This window comes from Mastigoproctus giganteus, chromosome 4 (genome assembly GCF_048544385.1).
Source record: "Mastigoproctus giganteus isolate SK-2022 chromosome 4, ASM4854438v1, whole genome shotgun sequence".
NCBI lineage: Eukaryota > Metazoa > Arthropoda > Arachnida > Uropygi > Thelyphonidae > Mastigoproctus > Mastigoproctus giganteus.
Window position 1 is genome coordinate 45,392,338 of NC_143578.1, and position 20,180 is coordinate 45,412,517.

A 20,180-nucleotide genomic window follows, 5' to 3' on the forward strand; every position below is an offset into this window, starting at 1 on the left:
TAAAATCTAATAACACAGGAGCTTTTAGCATCTATATGTTGCCTTTATCAATTGTAACATTTGTACAGAGGTGAATAAATACATGACAAAAAAAGGGAAAAAAAAAAAAATGAAAAAAACCCATAGAGGTGTCACATAGAATAAAGAGGAGAGGAAAGAAGTAATTTTTTTAATAACAAATGAAGAAAGAAGTAATTTTTTAAATAAGAAATAAATATATTGTGAAATCTGATCAGAGCAATAAAGAATTATTCATGCATCCAGGTCCCAACCTCCACAGGTTTTTTATCAATCAGAACAGTCAAGAATTTCTCCTCTCCTTTCTTTTCTTCACTTTTATTCTATGTAACAGTTCAATGGGTTTCTTTCTTTCTTTCTTCTTTTTTTTCCCCATGTATTTATACTCACTTTCTTCAAGCAAATGTTATAATTCAGAAAAGCAACTACAGATGCTGCCAAAAGCTTCTGTGCTATTTGATTTTACTTGATTATATTTTAAATGCCTTTAATTCAGTATATTTTTAAACCTTTTAACTCAGTATATTTTTAAACTTTTTAACTCAGTATATTTTTAAACCTTTTAAAGTAATATTTTATTGTATGTTTAATCAAAGTTATTTAGATTTTAGTTGTACGTTTTTTAATAAAAAATAAATATATTCTGAATTCTGGGCAATCAGGAATTATTTGTGTATTCAGTTGCCAACATCCATGGGTTTTTCAGTCAATACAAACAACAGCCTTGGCCCAAATCCAAATACGGCTTTAACAGTCAAAGTTGGCAGTAGATGCATGCAATCAGCAGAGCTGCACCAGGCCCCCACCCTTCCATGGGATCATGCAATAAAACTCATAAGCTGAAAATATTTTCACTGTAACTTAGATTCCACATTTATTTATTGATTTCTTATTTCTTTACTGTCGATAAGACATCATGAAAGGATAGGACCCTTCCATGATATTAGTTCTAAATATCTTATTTATCAGTTAACAACTGACAAGATAAAGAAAAATGGAAAGAGTATTTTGAAAAATGTTATAGTAACTTCAAGAGGCTTCACACAGGCCCTAATAACAGTGGCATAACACATACAGCCATTTTACATATCACAGTCCTAAGTAAAGTCTGCTTGACATAATAATAGTAGGCTATTAGAAAAAAAATACCCAAATTCTTCTTTGTGACCTGGTTTCTCACTTTTGTGCTAGTTTCAGTTTGGCAGTAGAATCCTAGCATATATGTTGTATAAATTAACACAACTGTAATATAATGAATCTGATCTAATCTAATGTGCTATAGTTAATATGAATTAGGTTGTTTGGATCAGCACTACAGAAACTTTGGCAATAGGATAGTGCATTGTGCTTACCAACTGTATATATTCTGTATATTTTAGAGGAATGAGAAAAAAAAGCAAAGAAAAATTGCTGGAGAAAATTTCTCTAGTAATTTTTGCTTCTGCCTGAGACTGGCTAATTCAGCCTACTTGAAAAGGCATAGTTCATTCCAAACAGGTACTAAGGTCTAAATCTAATGGTAGCTGAGGTGGATCATGTGGATCCTGTTTACAATTGGAGTGCATTTAGATTGGGCTGCTTAAGCTAAGTAGAAAGCAAGGTCAATCAGCAGATTGGCCTTACTTCCTACTTGGCTCCCCTTTGAGGCCAATCAAAGGGGGGACCATGAGGGCTATTTGGCCAGAGCCTCAAATAGTTTCCCAAATAGATTTTTCCTCAATAATTAATGCATATGCATAGAAAAGGCAAAAAAATACATTTGTTAAATCAAAAATACATTCAAATTATGTCACTTTTTTTTGCCTTATTTTGCTTACATGGCTCTTCCCAGTTTTTTTTTTTTTTTTTTTTGTTATGGCTAGGGGCTTCAAAAGTTGTTAGTAGCCAGACCTGTTCGGACCTCAGAGAAGGTCTGGCGCCTTAGTTGGTTGGTTAGTTTTTTTTTTTTTATAGTACATTGGAATCTTAGGCCACAATGTGTCAAGTTGAGACTAACTTGGCACATTGCCGTAGCCAAGTGGTCAGGAGCGGAAGTGCAGTAGTAGTGGCATGTGATGCAAGAAAACAAATGTATGAGCTTATGCAGCATCAGCCAAAAAAAAAAAAAAAATCACACCATTCCCTCCAAATGCCTGTCCATTCCTCCTTAAATTTATTCAACCTATCAACTTCCATAACGACAGATGGAAGTTTGTTCCAGCAATTAACCACCCGCTGGCTAAAGGAAAATTTCCGCACATCTATTCTACATCTGTCTTTTCTTAATTTGAATTTATGCCCCCTTAGATTCGTAATCTGAACAAGTGGAAGGATCCCATCAGAATTCAGCGTGCTCAACCCATTCAAGGCCTTATATACCTCAATCAGATCACCGCGCAGGTGCCTAGTTTCCAGCCACTGTAATTTGCAGAACTTAAGCCTCTCTTGGTAAGAGGATCCCTTCATTCCCCTCACCAATCTTGTTGCCCTTCTCTGTACACGCTCAAGTAAATCTACATCCTTCCTAAAATGAGGCCTCCAGACCTGTACGCAGTACTCAAGCTGTGGCCTGACCATTGCCTTATACAGAGGGATAATCACCTCCTTTTCCCTGCTAGCAAAATTCCTATATATCATTGACAAAACTCCATGACCTGCCCTGGCAGCCTGTCTGCATTGCTCAGAAAACTTCATATCTGCCTGCACAATTACTCCCAGGTCTCTTTCTTTTTCTACCACCTTAAGTGTAGTACCACACAGTTGGTACGTTTCTCTGGGGTTACTTCTACCCATATGTAGTACTTTGCATTTGTCAAGGTTAAACTTCAGTTGCCACTTCTTAGCCCATCTGCCCAAATTATCTAGATCCTGTTACAGTAGCACACTGCCATTACTGTCATTAACAACCCTGCCAACCTTTGTATCATCTGCAAACTTCGACATTAAGCCTGATATACCTTCAACAACATCATTGATAAATATACAAAACAACAGTGGACCTAACACCGAACCCTGTGGGACTCCACTAATAACATTAGTCCAAGAAGAGCAGCACCCATTGATTACCACCCTCTGTCTTCTACCCATATGTAGTACTTTGCATTTGTCAAGGTTAAACTTAACCATCCTTTTATCCATTGTAGCAACTTACCCTTAATACCATTCTGCTCCAATTTGTACAATAGTCTTCCATGCGCAACAGTGTCAAAAGCTTTCCTGAAATCCAAATATATGATATCAAAATTATTTTTCGCATCTAGTTCCTTTGTAACCACATCATAATATCCTATCAAATTGGTCAGACAAGACTTTCCCTTAACAAACCCATGCTGTGTCTGAATTATTGCTGCAGTCTTGTCTAGATGATCCTGCAATGCATCCTTAACCAGCGACTCCATTATTTTACCCGGAACTTCTGTTCCGGGTAAAATAATGGCACAGTAGCACACACTCTTTGAATAGACGGGGGGTTCAAGTCCCTGACTGCTAAATATGGTCAATCTGCCAACCTGCAATGGACCAGCGTGGCAGATTATGGTCCATTTCCCTCAGCATGAATTGTTGAGTAGGCTTCCATCCTGCAGTGAGTTGATTGATAATGGCTGCAGTTTACCTTTTTTTTTGGCACATTGCCACCACATGAAAAGCCCTTTAAAAATTCCTGCCATCACTAATGGGGAAAAGGAATCGCTCTAATCTAGCAGTAAGGATCAAATCCAGACCTTCCTAAACAGGAGACAAGTAGTGAAACCATCATGTTCTCACAGAAAGTTTTTAGATGGTCCAAAGTTGAGACTTCAATTTCCAGTAAAAGGAAAGCTTACATTGATTAATTCATACCATTAACCAGCTGTAATTAACCCTTCAGTCATCTCATGGATGACAATGGTCATCTTTCATATTTAAAACTGTTAAAATTGTATTGTTTCTTGCACCTGTAAGGATGAAGCTCTCAGTACCTTCCTATCTTACCCTAATTCATAGTTTCCATGTAGTTTGAGATCAGCAGGGAGTCAGTGGTCTAAGTAATTTGAGCACAACAGTTATCCATGCATCCACTCTCATTATGATTCCAGCTTTGATTTCAAAGTTACTTTATATGTGAATAGATGTTGCCACATCATAGTGTAGAAAATTTGTGTACAGGCAGTTCTCGCTTTATGAGTTTTTACTTTACGAGTTTCCGGGTTTATGAGTTTTTTTTCCAAGTATCAACAAAATAGAAAATATGAACATTAATTGCAAAAAATGAATGTTAAACATTCATAAATACCTCATTCCAAACCACGCACATAGCTCTACAATACAGTGTACCCTGCTTTATGATATTAATCTGTTACCATCGTATCGCCAAAATATCATAATGTGAATCCAATAACACATTCTTTTTTGGTAATTCATTCCACGATCTCGGAAGTTCAAATTTTTGCTATATAACTCCCTAAAAGGTTGTTTTTATAGTGCAAATTGTACTAGTTACCAATTCAAATCATTAAACGCACTGCACTTTCATCGTTATCATATGTTATAAGAACCAATTTTGAACGGCTTTGTAATATTTTTCTAAAGCACATTTCTGGAAGTCACGACCATAAAACAATAAAAACAATTTACACTTTCCCGTTTATTGGGCTTTTCTGTTACTGCAAGCAATTATAAACGGGTAGTAAACTCGATCTTCTTGCATTTGTGAAAATACCAATAGCTGGAATTGTGTTGGTTTTTACGTTATTATGGTGAAACGTGTTTGCTGAAATCTTCAATCATATAAAAAACAAAAATTAATTTTCAGAATCATCTCTTCATTTCTTTTTTTTTTTTAAAGGTTCGTAAACTTGTCACTCCGCACAAATCATGTTAGTTGCAATTTGTGCATTCCGTTAAAAAATGCTTATACATGCTATTGAAATTTATAAAGAAAAGAGAAGATTATCTTGAAAATAAATGCCTCTTGAAGCATTTCTGAAGAAGACGACTCCTTGTGCAACAAACCAAAGAGTGCCAAGTGAATAATGAGTGATCACCGAGTGTGCATTTAGTCAATGATGATGAAGAATAAACATTCTTTAACATTTGTAAGTCATAAGTAATTTCTCTATTATTATAATTTGCTTGATTTTACAGGCTACATTTTTATTTCTTTGGATAAATCAATCATTGTTTAAACAAACTAATTAGCTAACTAATTTCATTGTTGAGAATGTAACCCCTATTTTTAACATTATGTCTATGGGAAATAAATTCCCACTTTACGAGCACACGCTAGGAACCAATTAACTCGTAAAGTTGAGAAACCTGTATGTGAATTTTAATGTGCTAGGATTGAAACACAACTGCTAAGAGTGGATTAATGAATGTAGAGGTTATTAACTAAATAGAGGCATAGGGAACAGAGGCAATGAGGAACAGAGCATCGGGAGGACTCAGCTACCATGGGCCTCAGCAGTGCATGGGGACCTGGACACAGCCATGAGTTTTCAGAAAAGAGAAACTGGGAGAAAAGATGGGCTCAACAAGGCTGTTTGCCATAGTAAATAATTCTGAAGATGGAGACATCTATGTTGAAGTTGATGGTATTGGATGTAGTGACAATGGTTCTGCTAACAACCAAACAATACTGGAAAAAAGTTTTTAAGAGAACTTTCCCTAATCATGCTAATAACATACAAAGTGTGGCAATTAAGTTGGTGGACTGCAATAAAAAGTACACAAAGTGAAGGAGCTCAAAAATGGTTTTATTTTTATTCAAAGTAATCACCACCTGATTGAATGTACTTATTGAATTGTTCTAAAAGTTTCTGAAAAGAGTCAGCAAAGTGTCCAAAGAGATGATGTTCAGTTTGGCAGTTATGTTTTTCTTTATATCCTCAATATCCTGAAATCTCTTACCTTTGATGGGTTTTCATTTTGGAAAAGAGGAAGAAGTCTGCTGGTGCCAGATTGGGAGAGTGGGGTGGATAGTTAATCTGTACAATGCCATGTTTTGTCAGAAATGTCTTCACAACAAGTGTGGAATGGTAGGGGGGCATTGATGTGCAACAAGAACCAGTTGCCTTTCTCTCAAAATTCTGGCTTCACCTGGGAAATGTGCTTCAGTAGTCTTTGGAGCACCTATACAAAAAACATAGCATTGGCTCTCTATCCTTCAGGTACAAATTCCTTGTGAATCATACAGTTTTTAGAAAAACATAATCAGAATTGTCTTGATCCTGGAATTCTGCAAACAGAATGTTTTGGGCCTTGGTGACAATTCTGAAGCCTGTTTGACATTTCATCTCTGGATCATAATGAAACACCCAACACTCATCTGTAGCAATAACACGGTCGAGGAAATTAGGATTGTCTTGATAAGTCTGGATGAAGTCTTCACATGATGACATTCTTCGATGCTTTTGCTTATCCATGAGGCTGTGCAGCACAAATTTTGTACAGGACCTTTCTTTTCCCCAAATTTTTATGCAGAATTTTACAAATCTCCTTATTCATATCCAACTCATCAGCCATCTTTCTTAGAGTCAAATGATGATCGCTTGCCACAATTTCCCAAACTTTTGCAACTCTCTCTTTCAAGAGGTTGATGGTTGCTCACTTCTTGAGTCATCCTCATATCCATCTCTGAACTGCTTATACCATTCAAACACACTGGTATGACAGCATTCCATCACCATAAACAGTTCTTAACACTTCATACGTTCCTGTTGCAGGTTTTCCCTTGTTTAAAGCAAAATTTGATATTTATTCATTGCTCCATTGCAAAATTGTAACACAAAACACTAACACTACAAATGAAACTGGTTGTTACTTGCCACCTCTCAGCCAACTGGACAATCTCTGTACTACCACCTATTGGAGGAACACTGAACAACATAACATATCCATTTATTTTCAAACTCATTGAACATGGCCGCAACAGCACCGATCCAGGAATTTTATTGCCGCAGCTTGTATACAAACTGCTTGAACAATCACAACTGAATCAAAATCATTATATCCTCACTTCAGAATAAAATTCAACATTTTTGAAGGGTTTTTAGAACTGCACAAGTTACAGAACATATGTACAAATAAAATACTTTTTAGAACTGCACAAATATTTTCAAAACTGCACATTTTAGTAGTAGTAGTGGCATGTGATGCAAGAAAGCAAATGTATGAGCTTATGCAGCATCAGCCAAAAAAAAAAAAAAAATCACACCATTCCCTCCAAATGCTTGTGCAGTTCCTCCTTAAATTTATTCAACCTATCAACTTCCACAACGACAGATGGAAGTTTGTTCCAGCAATTAAACACCCGCTGGCTAAAGGCAAATTTCCGCACATCTATTCTACATCTATCTTTTCTTAATTTGAATTTATGCCCCCTTAGGTTCGTAATCTGAACAAGTGGAAGGATCCCATCAGAATTCAGCGTGCTCAACCCATTCAAGGCCTTATATACCTCAATCAGATCACCGCGCAGGTGCCTAGTCTCCAGCCACTGCAATTTGCAGAACTTAAGCCTCTCTTGGTAAGAGGATCCCTTCATTCCCCTCACCAATCTTGTTGCCCTTCTCTGTACACGCTCAAGTAAATCTACATCCTTCCTAAAATGAGGCCTCCAGACCTGTACACAGTACTCAAGGCGTGGCTTGACCATTGCCTTATACAGATTGATAATCACCTCCTTTTCCCTGCTAGCAAAATTCCTATATATCATTGACAAAACTCCATGACCTGCCCTGGCAGCCTGTCTGCATTGCTCAAAGAACTTCATATCTGACTGCACAATTACTCCCAGGTCTTTTTCATTTTCTACCACCTTAAGTGTAGTACCACACAGTTGGTATGTTTCTCTGGGGTTACTTCTACCCATATGCAGTACTTTGCATTTGTCAAGGTTAAACTTCAGTTGCCACTTCTTAGCCCATCTACCCAAATTATCTAGATCCTGTTGCAGCAGCACACTGCCATTACTGTCATTAACAACCCTGCCAATCTTTGTATCATCTGCAAACTTCGACATTAAGCCTGATATACCTTCATCAATATCATTGATAAATATACAAAACAACAGTGGACCTAACACCGAACCCTGTGGGACTCCACTAATAACATTAGTCCAAGAAGAGCAGCACCCATTGATTACCACCCTCTGTCTTCTAGCACTTAACCATCCTTTTATCCATTGTAGCAACTTACCCTTAATACCATTCTGCTCCAATTTGTACAATAGTCTTCCATGCGCAACAGTGTCAAAAGCTTTCCTGAAATCCAAATATATTTTGTATAGGCTGTGCATACCAATTCTACCTCATTTACAAAAGTACAAACATGTACTCGTTTTATTTCATACAAAAACTTAAGTGAATGTATAATGCATACAGTATCAACGTAGTTGGGTATAGGAGGAAAAGAATGGAGCCAAAGAGGAATGAGACTGAATGCAGTAATGAAAGCAAGGGCAGAACAACCCAAAAGTTTGTGCCCCACTACCCTTAACATTAGTTCATTTAAATTTTATAAATTCATATGCCATCATTCTTGCTCATTTTTGTGTTATATTATTTTAGTCACAAACTTTTTGGGTTCACCAATAATACAAAAAACAATTAGTTTTCTGCAAATGTATTAAAAATTAATTCACAGTTAACTAGTAATTGTTACTTAATTTGGTGATGTGCAAATTATAGTTCATTGTTGCACATTTGAATACTTACCACCATTGCACCATAGCCCAAATTTTCCTGGAGGACAGGACACACATTGCTGAATATTAGCATTACATTCTTGGCATTTTGCATAATTTAGACAAACTTCCTCTTGCTTTTTATCATCACATGGCTTACAATAATTTTTCCATCTATAGAAGTAAGTGCATCTGTGGATATAAAAATTAAGGATTAGATTACAGAGGTTATGAAAGTTTAGAGGTTATTATTTAAGCACAAGATAATGCAATTCCAGAATAAAATAAACAAATCTTGCTAGGAATTCACTTTTGTATTTATAATGTTCGAGTTCGAGTTCATATTCAAAGTTCGAGTTGTTTGTTAGAAGCATTAGCAACTAAGGCCATATTGCTCTGGGGATATGCGGTGGTCATTTCCTGACCTTTCCGCATCCTCCATATTTGGTGGTCATGGGCTCGAACCCCGGTCTAAGAAGCGTGTACTACACACTGCTGCTCCTACCCACCTGGCTACGGAGGCGCCCAGATATATATATAATGTAGGAATTCACTTTTGTATATACAGGGTGTCTCAAAAATATTGGTACAAACGTTTAGGGGAGGTAGGTAACATCTAAAGGAATGTGAATCTCGTAGGAACCCATAACCAGAAACGTCACAGTAAAAAAGAGTAACAGAGGCACAAGAAGCAGAAATGACACAAGACAGTAATTAGTGGCAAACATTTATTTGAGATAATATTAACAATGGAGTACGAGATGGATGCATTTCATAATGTTACAACAGATGCTCGAAGGTTCCACCATGAGACGCAATGCATGCGTGACACCGACGCAGCATGGATTGGCGGACACGGCCGAACACACCTGGAGTTTCTTTGACAGTAGCAGCAGTGCAGACGAGTCTCGCCACAAGATCCATTTCCGTCTCCACAAAAGATTCATAGACGATAGATTTGAGGGCCCCCACAGAAAGAAATCAAGGCTCGATAAATCAGGTGAGCATGGGGCCAGCCAAAGGGTTAACCACGGCCAATCCATCGACGCCAAAAACGCCTGTTCAAATGGTCACGAACACACCTTCCATAATGGGCAGGTGCCTCATCATGTTGAAACCAAATGTTACGTCTCACATTTGCTGGAACATCGTCAAGTAACCCTGGTAGAACTTGTTCAAGAAAGATCTGATATTTAGCGGAGTTCGTGCGGGATGGTAACAGGTATGGGCCGACTAAGCAGTCACTGACCATACCTACCCACACATTTATTGCGAAGCGATGTTGTGCCGCATGGGGGCGCACACTGTGTGGGTTGTCGTGAGCCCACACGTGAGCATTGTGCTGATTGAATAAGCCTTCCCAAGCGAAATAAGCCTCATCCGTGAACAAAACATAGGCTGGAAAATTCAAGTCTTGAACACTTTCTTGGAGAAACCACTGCACAAAAGCCACACGTGCATCTTGGGGGAGCAGTAACTGAACCCTTTGGAGATGTAAGGGGTATAAGGAATCATCGTGCCAGACATGCTGTACACTGCAACGAGACACTCCTAAGGCAGAGGCACGTGTGCTGGTAGTAGTATTATTCTGGAGAGCATTCAACACACTTTCTTCCATGGCAGGAGTTCACGTCGAATGTGGTCTGCCCGCACTACTCCTGTTACCTCTAAATGACCTATAATTGCACAAATTTTGATGCACACGTGCAAACAAACGGTGGTCAAGTACGTGTCTGTCTGGGAAGCGTTCTCCATAAATTTGTTGAGTGGCTCGTCCATTGCCTTCTGCTAATCCATACACTAGGTGCACATCTGCCAGCTCACAGTTCGTATATCGATGCATGCTCTTTGTGTAGCGACTACTGCTTGAATGAGTAAACCAGAAATTTTCCCTCTCGCGAACTGATAAACAGCACCGTCTACCGACTTACAGTGACGTTTCTGGTTATGGGTTCCTATGCGATTCACATTCCTTTAGATGTTACCTACCTCCCCTAAACGTTTGTACCAATATTTTTGAGACACCCTGTATAACATAGGAATTCGCTTTTGTATATATAACAGAACTCAGAGTTTCCTAAGTAATTAGAGTTCTAATAGAAGTACCTGTTTAGGGCTTTAAGAATGAAAGGGACTTATTCACTAAGAATCAAATATGACAGTATTTTATTGATTATTCTGCTTCCTTTCTGGCATCCACTTCTTGACATGGCTAAATCCACACAGCAGCAATTAATATCAAAGCTAAAAGACTTTTGTTTGCTAAAGCCTCAGAGTATGAAGAACTTTATCCATCTGGGTGGTGGTATCTGCCAAGAATAAGTAACAATAGTCTTCTCCATAGTTACTTATTCGAGGTAGTGCAATACTATGGCAACTCATTGTGAAGGTATTCACAATATGAGATATAATTACAATGATACATTAAAGCAACAGATTTGGGTGCAAGTTTGTTTGTTCATTTTTCTTTCTTTCTTTCTTTTTGTACCAAAGCAACTAAGGCTATAAGATGTCAGCGTACTGTGTCTGTAAATTTCATGGTCAGTTTTCCTATTTCGTTTAACAAAAAAGCCGATTTTCCTTGGGGGGGGAATGAGCAAACCCTCATCCGAGACCAACTAACATAGCCATGGTGTGATAAAAAAAAGACCACAAATATGACAGGTTTCCATATTGCATATTTTTCATGGACCCCAAAAGGGCCTGTGGTAAAGACACTGTATTTCATGCTCGAAAGATTCCCCAAATTGTTTATCAAATAAATATTTCCTCAATAATGTACATTTGCACATAAAATAGCAATGAAAACATTTTTTATATACAAAATACATTCAAATTGTCTCATCCTTTTTTTTTTTACACTCAAATTTGTTTTCATATACTGTACCTTCATTTTTTTTAAAATTAAGGCTAGGAGATTTGAAAGCTGGAAGTGGCCAGTCCTCTCTGGCCTTCTGGGAGAGCTAGATTCCTATTAAGTGTAATACGTACTCCACATTTATTTTAAATTTTCACAAAACATTTCATTTTTTTGGAAAATGCGAAAATGATCTTATGAGATCCCACCGATGGATGTGATTTTGTCGTTCCATTCTGAAAACTGCAATATTTAGTAATAATATCAGTAAGACCAAATGATGCAAGAAAGCAGAATATTTTCTGCATCAACCAAAAATAAATAAAATAATAACAGAATATTCATACTATTTCCATTCCAAGGTAATCATCTAATTCTTCTTTAAACTTAGCTAGACTCATTTCCTCAACTACCTTGGAAGGTAATTTATTCTAATATTTGACAAACTGCTCCTGTAGGTGAACTTATGAGATCCGAACTGTTATTTTATATTTATGCCCCATGGTTTGAGCCTCACCTACAAGGGAGAACAGAACTTCCTCATTCATTTTACTCTATTGCTTTAGTGCCTTATAAACAATTTCTTTTCTCCAAATTTAACCTAAATGTATAACCTTACATTTAGGGACATTATACTTTAGTTGCCATTTTTAAGACCATATATGCAACCAATCCAAGTCACTTTGAAGCAACGCAGTCTGGCCTGAACTATCGTTCCATTTTTTTTCCATTTATTTGTACACACAATTATTACATAAATATATATACAATACTTACAAAAAAAGATATATATACAATTTTATATACATTGACATTTCTTTACACATATATAAGACATTATATTATATTTGACCTCCTGGTGCAATGTATGTGTATACCAGAGTCAAGGGTGGCTCCTAGGAAAAGCCCATCTCCATCTAGTTCATCTGTTTTGGCGTAGAAACTCAACAAATCTAAGCAAAAAATATGTGCGAGGTATTTTACCACCGCCAATATAAAACAGCTACTGCCCAGTGCCCTTCTCTAGGCCCAGGTTTACATTTTATATTTGTGCCAAATGCACAAGTCCCGCACCCACCGGATGTAGTGCAATACCAGTGGATGTCGGCAAATGAATTACTAGTGGAGAACTTCCACAAATTATTCTCACTAACACCCAGTAATTATTATATTAAACAGATATTACAATACTTTTTTTAAATATGCTCAGTCTCTGAATTCCTGAGAACCAAGAAAACAATATATAATATACAATGGACAATTAACAACACTGTCTACTCTGTCCGCTGGAACTTTCAAACCTGTTGACAAGCACAATGAGATAGCTACTAAATGATTCTCATAATCCTTGTGTTTCACAGAAACCAATCTTTACAATAACAATTGACATAAATCTTGTCAATAACAATTTGCCAAAATCAATGCAACATTAATTAACATAAATCAACACAATAACAATTCATATAAGTCAACACAATAACAATTAACTTAAATCTTCTGTTTACACATAAACCTTTTGTCTTTTGTGAAGTCAATTCCCAGAATAAGCTAATGTCTTTAGCTGAGTCCTCAACATGAAAACTGATATTGAGAAGGTTTTCAGAGCAGTAAAGTTATTATGATCTTCAACTAAGATACAATGTATTTACGTTGTTCTCCAATACGTTTGGAACCGCAGACATTAAATCCGCTCTAAGTTGAGAGTACAATGGACAGTTCAGAAGTACACGAATCGACATGTGTAGTACGGACCATGCTGAAATAACTTAGCCCGGAAGGACCCATGCCCTGTTAGCAGATGAGAAGTTGTCATGGGTCTAAACCACGAAATAACTCCAGGGGTTGTTGAGAATTCCACTTGCGCAATATACTTTCTTGTTACAAGCCCAAATTTGGTCTCATCCCATCTTTTTTGCCAGACAACAGTAAATTCCTTCCAAAGCCTTTTCTTCTCCCTTTTAAAGTCGCTGGCTGGGTCAGTCGTAATTCCAAGCATTGTCTTAGACTGTCCTTTTTTTAGGTAGTAAATCAAACCCCGAAAAGCAGTATATAAATCTACAGGAATCGTACCGCCAAGTATTTGGAGTGCATTGTTTGAAAGTCCTTGGAATATTATTGATCGTCAGAAGAAGGCCTGAACTATCACCCACACTTCCCAACTTCAAATTATTATTATTATTATTAGCTATATGATGCAAGGAAGCCTGAGGCTTATGCTGCACCAGCCAAAAGAAAAATTCCCAAGTTATCCTGAGAGAGAGAGAGAGAGAGAGAGAGTGTCAAAAGTAGAAGGGAATCACCAAGAAAGAGAAGAATGATGATATCCAACTCAGGACCCTGGGTGTGCCAAGCCCATACTCACCAGATGGTGAGTATGGGCTTGGCATGATAACCCCTTTGGGGTTATCATGCCAAGCCCAAAGTTTGCAGATGATAACCCCCTTGGGGTTATCATTTGCAAACTTTGACACTTACCTTGGATATCCTTGTCAATATTATTAATATTAGCATTATTAGTGGCATGTGATGCAGGAAAGCAAACTTATACATCAGCAAAAAAAAAAAAAAAAAAAACATTTCCCATTCATTCCACAAGTTTGTACAGTTCTTCCTGCTTCCTTGCACCTTATGGCTAATAATAATTTAAACTATCAACTTCCACAACGAATCGCTGGATAAGGGCAAATTTCTGTACATCTATTCAAAAAATCTATTCTAAGGTTGAAAAACAAATAACAAATCAAGAGGAAAATCCCACCTAAGATCGGCTAACTATAACTCCGATTGATGATGCCCCACTTTTGTACTCTCGTCTGCATTTGTTACACGAATAGTCCACCTAGGTCAAAAAGCCCCAGAAAGTAAACTCAACACCACATGGGTATTTCTTAATTTCGAAAACTTCTTAATATTTTTTTTTAATGGTTACTAATACTGTCTGGTTTACGATGTTTTTTTTTTTTTTTTTTTTCGTTATTTACTTGAAATTTTGTTATTTACTTAAATACATACAATTGATATATACTGTATAGGCAACCCCCGCATAACACGGTTCTTCTACAACACGGTTTCGCTCTAACACGATTGATAAATTGCGATAATCTTCGCACAACACGGTACTAATATAACACGGTTTGAGAATTGCCAGAAATCTCGCATAACACGTTATTTTTGAGCTTTGTGCTGGGAAAACGCTGCTATTATGTTAGATGTAATTTTTCAACGTTTCCATTTTTCCATTCCTTTTTGTGAATCCCTGCTGTTGACTCGCTAGTCGTTATCGCTTTCGTGATATTTTTCTAAAGCACATTCTGGAGGTCACTACCATTAAACAATAAAAACAATTTGCACTTTCCGTTTTATTGGGCTTTTCCGTTAGTGCAATCAATTATAAAAGGGTAATGAAGTCAACCTTCTTGCATTTGCTATAGTACCAATAGCTGAAATTGTGTGGGTTTTCACGTTTCCCCTTCCATGAAATATTCAATCATATAAAAAACAAATAAATTTTCAGAAACTCATTGCTCCGTGTCTCACGTGCGCATATCATGTTTGTTGCAACTTGCGCTGCCATGTTCTTTTTTTTTTTTAAATCTAGATTTCCAAGTTTTATTATTATTGGATAACGCGCCAGGCCATCCAAAAGGTGTAAGTCATCTAAACGGTGAAGTAATGTTCGTACCACCTAATACAACTTCAGCCAGTAGATCCTAATACAACTTCAGTCATTCAAAAATTAATTCCGAATCTGTTGAAGTGATTATTATTATTAGCTATGTGGTGCAAGGAAACCTAAGGCTTATACTGTACCAGCCAAAAAAAAAAAATTTCTGAATTACCCTGAGAGAGAGAGAGAGAGAGAGAGAGAGAGAGAGAGAGAGAGGTAGAAGGGAATCACCAAGAAATAGAAGAATGATGATATCCAGCTCAGGACCCTGGGTGTGCCAAGCACATACTCACCAGATGTGAGCCCCTGGTAGGGGCATGGAAACATTTTAATTGTGGACTGTAACAGAATCATAGCTTTATCGCTCAAAGTAAAACCAACCGTCAACTGAGTCTTGGAAAAATGTATTGCCGGAGTCAGTTTTTTCAGGAAATATGGTCGAACCGGCAGAAAACGGAATAGGTGCGATAGTAGAACTTGATAAGTCGGTAGGAGGTTTTGATGATATGACTACTGGAGACGTTCACCAATTATTGGTAGAAAAAGAGGCTGGCGAAGAGCATTTTATGGAAATGGCTTCGGAGGTAAAACCAAATCAATTCAGAGGATGATAGAGCTGCTGAAAATTCTGAAGTTCCAAATTTTACACTAAAAAGCATACGGCATAAACTTAGCCGAGCAATTAGAATCTTATTTTTTGAATGTAGATCCTTCTACTGAAAGAAGCACAAAGTTCAAAAGGGAACTTCAAAAATCTTTAGCTCCATACAAAGAAATTTACAATGATCTATCAAGCAAAAGCAAACAGACCCAGATTACTGATTTTTTTTTTTAAAGAGAGCAGAAGATACGCGAAATCTAGATGCTGCAGGAGAAAGTTCAGAAGGTATTTATTCTGCTACAGACAAAACGTTCTCTTTTGATTGTGCTTAGCAGCGATGAAGAGGAAGAAAATTAAATGAAAGTACATTATCTGACATATATGTATCAGTTTGTAAGGTAAGCTGTTTGTTCAGTTATTACTATTTAAGTTACTACTATTATAAAAATAAAGTTAAAATTCTCAGTTCCCAACGATAAAGGTATCATTGGAAATGGAGATTTTGTCCGCTTCTGGACAGCAAATGACGCCCTGGGTAACTCAGACATGCAGTATTCCTCCCAATATTCCCAGGGTCACAGAGTCAAGGTCTAAGAGCTAAATTGCAATATGTACAAACCTTCTATACAGTAATCATGGTGTGAAACATTTTCAAATGCTGGAATACACACCACAAATAAAATCAATTTTTCAATTTGCTGCTGATAACACAAAATGCAACTTCAACCAGTTGTTGTTCGCGGAATTTGATCTAGTTTCCACAGTAATTAGCATTGGCAGAAGCATGTGATGCAAGAAAGCAAGCTAATATAGCATCAGCCAAAAAAAAAAAAAAAAAAAAAACCACCCTTATTTCACCCGTCCACTCGCTCCAAATCTTTGTCAAGTTCTGCCTTGAATCTATTTAAACTATCAACTTCTAAAACGACAGATGGAAGTTTGTTCCAGCAATTAACCACCCGCTGGCTAAAGGCAAACTTCTGCACATCTATCCTACAACCGTCTTTCCGCAATTTGAATTTATGCCCTCTCAGGTCATTATTCTGAGCAAGAGGAAGAATCCCATCAACATTGAGCATGCTCAAACCATTCAAGGCTTTATACACCTCAATCAGATCACCTTGCAGGTGCCTAGTCTCCAGACACTAATTTGCAAAACTTAAGCCTGTCTTTGTAAGAGCAACCCTTTGTTCCATTCGCTAATCTTGTTTCCCTTCTCTATACTCGTTCCAACAGCTCTACATCCTACTTAAAATGAGGCCTCCAGACTTGTATACAGTACTCAAGGTGTGGCCTGACCATTGCCTTATACAAGGGGATAATCACCTCCTTATCCCTGCTAGAAAAATTCCTGTATATCATTAACAAGACACCATGAGCTGCTCTTGCAGACCGTCTGCGCTGCTCAGAAAACTTCATATCTGCCTGCACAATTACCCCCAGGTCCTTTTCATTCTCTACCACTGTCAGTGTGGTACCACAGAGTTGATACGTTACTCTGGGATTACTGCTTCCCATAAGTAGTACTTTACATTTGTCAATGTTAAACTTCATTTGCCACCTCTCAGTCCATCTGCTCAACTTTTCTAGATCCTGTTGCAGCAGTGTACTGTCATTAACAACCCTGCCAACCTTCGTATCGTCTGCAAACTTGGACATTAAGCCTGATATACCATAATCAATATCATTTATAAATACAGAAAACAACAATAGACCCAACACTGAACCCCGAGGGACTCCACTAATAACATTAGTCCACGAAGAGCAGTGTCCATTGATTACCACTCTGTCTTCTCCCACTCAACCATTCCCTTTATCCATAGCAGCAATTTGTCTCCAATGCCACACTTCTCCAATTTTTTGCAGCAGTCTTCCATGTGCAACAGCATCAAAGGCTTTTCTAAGATCCAAATATATGATATTAAAGTTATTCTTTGTATCCAGTTCCTTTGTGACTACATCATAGTATCCAATCAAATTTGTCAGACAAGACTTTCCCTTAACAAACCCATGCTGTGTCCGAGCTATAACTGAAGTCTTGTCTAAATGATACTACAATGCTTCTTTAAAAAAAAATAAATTTTCTGTTTATACTCCGGGACGACCAAACGGTCAGAGGAGTTCACAAGATAGACAGAATACAAGAAACAGCACCGTATTCAGCAGTCACGGGCTTGAACCCCGGTCACTCAAGGCACGTGTACTTATGCACCCGCGCGCCTGACCACTGGGCTACGGCGGCCTCGGTACCTCCATTAATTTCCCTGGAACAGAAGTTAAACTAACAGGTCTGTAATTATCTGTCTCCCTTTAATCCTCCTTTGTGGATTGGGGTCACATTTGCACATTCCAGTCCATGGGTACTTCCCCTGAGTCCAGGGAAGCTCTCATAATTATGGCTAATGGTTTGCTTACTTCCTTTGACACCTCCTTTAATATAACTGGATAGATTTCATCTACCCCAGGTGCCTTTCTTGTGTTTATCTTCAACAATTTCTCCTCCACTTTACTCTCAGTTATTACAAGATTATCTAGCTTACAGCCAGATTTGAATACAACTGTGGCATTACCCTCCCTCAATAACTCCTCATGTGTGAATGTCGATGTAAAATATTCATTCAGTTTGTTAACTACCTGAGCAAGATCTTCAACAGTTGAGCCATCGATATCAAGTGGACCAATCTGATTCATCCCCTTCCTTCTAGAGTTTACATAAGTAAAGAACTTTTTGCTGTTTTTCTTTGCATCCTTTGCCAAAGATTTCTCGTAATCTGCCTTCGCCTGCCTAACCTCCTTTGTAACTTGGTTACAGACCAGCTTATATCTATCATAGGCTTCTATGTCACCTGTTAATTTATATGTATCCCATGCATTTTTCTTCTCTGTCACATGTCTAATTAGTTCATCTGATATCCATTTAGGCCTAAATCTTGAACAATATTTCTTTGTTGGTGTGAAAAGCCTAGTGGCTTCCAAGATTAATTCTTTGAATGCTTCCCATTTTGAATTTGCTGTTGGTAACACCATCAGTTGGTTTCACCGTATAGAATTTAAATACTGTCTCAAACCACCGTAGTCACCTTTACGAAAGCAAAAACACTTCCCTTTAAATCTTCTCGCCCGTCGTTCTTCCTTCCAAAGCTTTGCAAAATAGAAAATTCTCTAAAATATTTCTCTCGTAGTATTTTGCATATACAATAAGTTGAGCAAGGTTTTAAATATCTGTGAATTCATTTAACTGTATTGCAAAAATTGGACTTTCTCTCAATCTATTTATTAAACTAAATTTTATGTTGTCCGCGATAACTGTAATACGCTGCGAGACTGTCTCTGGATAGAGGAATGGTATTTAAATCGTTGCTGTACTTTTCTCCATGCATAATTGAAATCATTTTTACAGCAGCAGGGAGAACAATGATTCAGCAATGTAATATGTAATTTCAAATTTTTTCCTATTAAATACGAAATTCCAACGATGCTCTTATAGCTTTACAGGAAACTGCCGTATGTTTCTTCATGAAAGATTTCACAGCTTGTATGACGTCGGCGTGTCTTTTGAAAAGGATTCAGTATTTTCATTATCTCTGGATGTTTCGTATGTAAGTGTCTTTTCCATTTAATAGGTTTCATGCTTTCGTTAGCTAGTGTTTCGTAACATATTACACACACAGGACATTGCTCATCACCAACAACACTACGTAAAGCCACACTTCATAAAGTTTTCTTGATATTTTCTATCCTGTTTCATTCTTTTTGATTTGGAATATGATGCACGAATTAAGAGCTAAAGGAACTACGGTTCAGCAGTTGCGTAATACTGAGAAGTTACACTATTCAGCTGATTTCTGTGTGTCCATAGCCTGTGAACAAATTAAGGTGTATAATCCACAAGGACAATAAGTAAGAAAGCCACCTGCATCACACGTAAAATCACCCTAAAAAATAAAGAGTGGCAATAGGGTTCAATCGTATCTCAGACTTCGTTCGAGTAGTAAGGTCTCTACACCTACAGTATTGAAAAAGTAATTTTAACAACAGGTTTCTTAGCGTTTGTGTACACAATAACTAATTTTATTTAAAAATTTCGCCGACACCTTTAATTTATCCCGCAACCCTTCTGGGGTTGGCGCCCCATAATTTGCACACCACTACATTAGCTGACCAAACCAGCTATGGTTACTTGGACCACAGAAGTGTGAGAATCACTTCCACTTGCCCACGTCAGAATTGAACTAAAAAAAAAAAAAAAAAGGCTTATTGCATTTTGATACTATCCAACATTTTTCCTGATTTCTCAATAACTAATGGAGATTTGTGGAAATTTAAATGGGGAAAGCTGAGAAAATATTTTTTTTTCTGTTTATACTCCGGGACGACCAAACGGTCAGAGGAG

At 37.4% G+C, this 20,180-nt stretch overlaps 1 protein-coding gene across 1 annotated transcript in view; it reads right to left on the reverse strand.

The window, feature by feature from the left end:
• Positions 1-20,180, reverse strand: part of LOC150086688 (clotting factor C-like) — a 163,237-nt gene that overhangs the window by 99,336 nt on the left and 43,721 nt on the right. The window contains exon 3 of the mRNA XM_090372690.1: positions 8,694-8,854. Within this exon, the coding sequence (XP_090228816.1) occupies positions 8,694-8,854 (161 nt within the window). The remainder of the gene's footprint in view (positions 1-8,693; positions 8,855-20,180) is intronic.